Source organism: Neovison vison, chromosome 11 (genome assembly GCF_020171115.1).
Source record: "Neovison vison isolate M4711 chromosome 11, ASM_NN_V1, whole genome shotgun sequence".
NCBI classification, from domain to species: Eukaryota; Metazoa; Chordata; class Mammalia; order Carnivora; family Mustelidae; genus Neogale; species Neogale vison.
The window spans coordinates 92,685,073-92,689,804 of NC_058101.1; the positions used below are offsets into that span (position 1 = coordinate 92,685,073).

The 4,732-nt window shown below is 37.6% G+C and overlaps 1 protein-coding gene across 1 annotated transcript; it reads left to right on the top strand.

Moving 5' to 3' along the window:
- Nucleotides 1-2,614: 2,614 nt before the first annotated feature.
- On the top strand, nucleotides 2,615-4,338 carry TRAM1L1 (translocation associated membrane protein 1 like 1). The gene has a single exon (XM_044225893.1). It carries the CDS (start codon nucleotides 2,634-2,636, stop codon nucleotides 3,744-3,746), a length of 1,113 nt encoding a protein of 370 aa, XP_044081828.1. The 5' UTR covers nucleotides 2,615-2,633; the 3' UTR covers nucleotides 3,747-4,338.
- Nucleotides 4,339-4,732: the final 394 nt, after the last annotated feature.

The window sequence follows — 4,732 nt, forward strand, 5'->3', positions numbered from 1 at the left end:
GGGCAATTGTGGGGCTCACCTCACTTGTCTCCTCTCTGTCAGAGATGACAGTCTTATGTTCTCAAATATATGAAAACAAGTTATTTCATATAATTAGTCCAGTTTGCCAATTATTTACAGTAGGAGTGTAAGTTCAATCAGTTATTCTCTCATGACTGAAAGTAGAAGTCTACATTTGAATTTAATAATTATCTACCATAGGCACAGAGGTCTGCATAAAGGAGGAATACCCACCCTGTAAATACATGAAATTATATAACCAATAGACTGATACCAAAATTTTTGAAAATATTGTTATACATGCTTTATTCTTTGTCAAAGAAAAGTGCCAATAAAACTACTGGAAACAAACATCATATTATATATTACTACAATACCCTTATAGATTCCAATAATTTTAGAAGTCTGACATATTTATATTTTTATAAAGATATTAATGTGAAATCTAAAACTCAAGCCCTTCCCTTGGACTACATTTAATGTAAAGCTTAAATTGAAAATTTAAACTGCAGAATATCATTTGGTATTACAAACTCAAAGAAAGGAAAGATGTATGGCTAAAGAAGTTTCTCTACTTAAAAACCAAGGGAAGAGATAGAGGGGAAGATTTTGTAAAGTTAAGAGACAATTTTAGGCTAACTCATAATTGTCTTTCTCCCTTTCAGTAATAAAATAACATTTCACATCTATGCATAAGCATTAGTGCTCTTCACTTTGATATAGACCTTTTCTGAGGGCAACATCTATCACACTTGCATAGGTAGAGCTGGAAAGCCTGTCAAAAATAATGCCAAACAGAAACATAAACAGAAGTTCAGTTCACAGATTGCACAAGTGTTTTTTTATATTTAGTTAGTATGCCACAAAGTGATCAAAGTCATTGTGTGTTCCTATAGAAAGACTGATAAATTCTCTATTTAAAATAATAAGTTACAAAAAGGTAGATGTGCATTTTCCTGAGTAAACTCTTGATAATTTCCACAAGACACTGCTCTTTACTTTCACCTTTTCCCCCTTTCCCCCTCCCCCAACTACTTTTAACAGGTTTGATTTTTTTTTTTTTTCATTTCTTGGTGCCCTAATTTTTGCACCTCTATTTGTAATTCTTCACTGATTTAGTTAACCCCAAATAGCATTCCTAATTGAGCTGTCAGAGCCAACAGCTGGCTAACAGCTATGAAAACCAAATAGGGAAGTCTTACTATGGTAAAATATGTAGTACTTTCCCTAACTCAGGAACATTGTCTACAACAAATTCCATATGCAATTGTTTGACTGTTCTAGGAATTGCAGGCACACATTGATCAGATTATTTTGTTCAATATCTTAAAAGTAATTACAACAGTTGGACTGCATCTTTTGTTAGTGCACAACATGCAGAGTAACAGTGATAAAAGGCAATTGGCCGTTCTAAATTTAATGTGTGCTTTATTATTTAAACCATGTAGCACTTTTATTTTGAAATGTATATTCCAAACTTCAAACTTTAACTATCAGTAATGATTATGATCTCATGAGACCCAGAAGAAACAAGTCATTTGCTCCAGATCCAAAGAGAAATTTAGATCCACATGAAATTCGAATAGAGCAAGGCATTAGCATTTACAAAAGAAGCTGTTTTTCAATATATGTATTTTAGCAAATTTATATGCAACCATCATAAAATGAAACAAGAGGTTCTTATCTGCTAGAGTAAGGAAAATCAATTTTGGGCTTTATAGCCAAAATACCTTCCTATGAACTGATAAATAGTTCTCCCCATCTAACCACCACTCACCCTTTAAAGATATAATAAATGCAATTAATGCCACCGTTATTGTTATTGATAACATGGCAACTATTCTTTTTTACAGTGTTTCGTTGTTGCTGTAGTGAACTATTTCCACGTGTGAAGGATTTACAGTAAGGGGCGATACAGTACAACAGTGAAGAGCACATGCTCTGAATCCAGATTGGATTCAAATCTTGGTTTTGACATTTACTAGCTGTGTGATCTTGGGCATATCTTCCTTAACCTCTTGGTACCTCAGTTTCTCATTTGCAAAAAAAAAAAAAAAAGGAAAAAGGAAAAAGGAAAAAAAAAAAAGATATGATCACCCCGTATCTACCTCATTGGGTTTTTCAGAAAGGATGCGTTTATAAATCTGAGCAAAGTGCTCAGAACAGCACCTGTAAACGCTAAGCACCGTGAGAGTTTGCTTCTAACATCATTATGGGGATGATGCTGTTTTTATAACCATTCTGATGAAGAACAACCAGAGTTCTAGCCTGCCTTGTCCTGATTACTGACGAGGATGCCACTGAAAAAGAACTGGGGAGCATCCCGACGGGGCTAGCGGATTTCAAGAGGCGACGATCAACGTGCAAGATCCACGCTCGCAACCCCGGGCCTGGCGCCGGGCAGGGGCGCGGCACTCGATTTCCTTCCCTGCCTCCGCCGTCCCCCTGGCGCGCATGCTCAGTCCTGCTCGGCCCTTGCCTTTGATTTATTTTTTTCTGGGCGGCCGCGGCGACCCGGGACTGGCTCGGGGATGGGAAGCGCAGCCCCCGGAGCTGCGGCAGCGGCGGCGCTGTGAGGAGCAGCCAGGGGGAGGCAGCTGCGGCTCGTCGGTGAGTATCTGGGAAGCGCTGCCATGGCGTTTCGTAAGAAGAGCACCAAGAACCCCCCAGTCCTGAGCCACGAATTCATCCTGCAGAATCATGCGGACCTCGTCGCCTGTGTGGGGATGTTCTTCGTGCTGGGGCTCATGTTCGAGGGAACGGCCGAAGCATCTATCGTTTTCATTACTCTTCAGCACAGTGTTCCCTTCCCTGCAGCAGCAGAGCGAGCCACAGAATCAAAGTTCCTTTACTATTATGGCATCAAAGATTTGGCCACGGTTTTCTTCTACATGCTGGTGGCAATCATCATTCACGCCACAATTCAGGAGTATGTGTTGGATAAAATTAACAGGCGAATGCAGTTCCCCAAAGCGAAACAAAGCAAATTTAATGAATCTGGCCAGTTTAGTGTATTCTACCTGGTGTCTTGTATTTGGGGCACATTCATTCTAATTTCTGAAAACTGTCTGTCAGACCCAACTCTCTTATGGAGGGCGCATCCCCATAATATGATGACCTTCCAAATGAAGTTTTTCTACATATCACAGTTGGCTTACTGGTTTCATGCCTTTCCTGAACTCTATTTCCAGAGAATCAAAAAGCAAGATATCCCTCGTCAACTCGTCTACATTGGCCTTCACCTCTTTCACATCGCTGGAGCTTACCTCTTGTACTTGAATCATCTGGGACTTGTTCTTTTGATGATGCACTACTTTGTTGAGTTACTTTCCCACATTTGTGACCTGTGTTATTTTAGTGATGAAAAGTACCAGAAAGAGTTTTCTCTGTGGGCAATTGTGTTTATTTTGGGTCGACTTGTGACTCTAATTGTGTCTGTGGTGACTGTTGGCTTTCACCTGGCCGGAGGGCAGAATCGGAATCCAGATGCTCTTGGTGGAAATGTAAATGTGTTGGCAGCTAAAATTGCTGTTCTTTCATCCAGTTGCACCATCCAAGCATACATAACATGGAATTTATTTAATGTCCAGCTTCAGAGGTGGATGGAGGAAGACACTACTCTTCAGGCCCCCGTTGTGAAGAAGAAACGGACTAAAGGGAGGTCTTCTAGAAAAGGAACAGAAAATGGTGTAGCAACTTCAAATAGAGTAGACTCTCCCCATAAAAGGAAAGAGAAATCTTCATAGTGAATTACAAGCTAATTGATTACTGTCCCCAAAGAAGTCTGCCCTTTACTATAAGATACCTTTGTGTGCTACAGATTTTTCTGTTCTTCAAAATAGTTTGTGCTGTCTTTGATTTCTGTTATTGTACTGTGTAATGTATTTTCTTAAAGGCACTTGAGGGGAGGATGCTTATTATGAGTGGAAAAAAATTTGATATAGACCAAGCAACATCAAACGGTTCAGGGATGACCACCATATTTTGTTTTGTTATTTCGAACATTTTTCCTAATGATTTGTAGATATAACTAAAAAATTCCACATATCAGTGACACAATTTCTTGCTCCTGGCAATCTTTTATACCATTAGCAAGGTGGTCTGGTATAACAATGTCACATTTTTTAATGTTCTCTTTTAGGATAAAATGGAAAATTATAAAGGTGGAATTCAACTTCATTATGTTTTCGGTATTCTCTAATTCTTAGAATTTTTAAACTTTTGGTTTTTTTTAGAACTTACAACTGAAGAAAAGATTTGTAAAAGCACCAAAATAATGATGTGTTTTATATGTAGTGTTGTCATTATTACAGCCCCATTAAAAATATTAATGGGTAATGTGTGGAGATTTATGACCATATAGTGAATCAAAATATCATGAATTAATATAAAAGTGTTATTGAAGAGGTAAAATCATTCTTGTCCATTTAAACACTTGTAAACTAGCAATCAAAAAAAATTAAATATTTATGTAAAAGGAAACCAGGCTTAGTCTTTTTTGCTATGTTTATTAAAAATATTCTTAATGAAGCTTGTTATAAGTTTGGTATCCTCAGCAACTTGGGAAAAATATTATTTAACCTGAAAATCATTTTGAAAAACAATGCTTAGTTGATTTATAGCTATAAAAAGAAGGTGAGCTAATTATACACAGAAAAAACTTAACACACTAACCTAAAGTACTTTGAAAATCAGGTGGATAGTCTTATGAAAGGTCTGTCAAAAATACTGT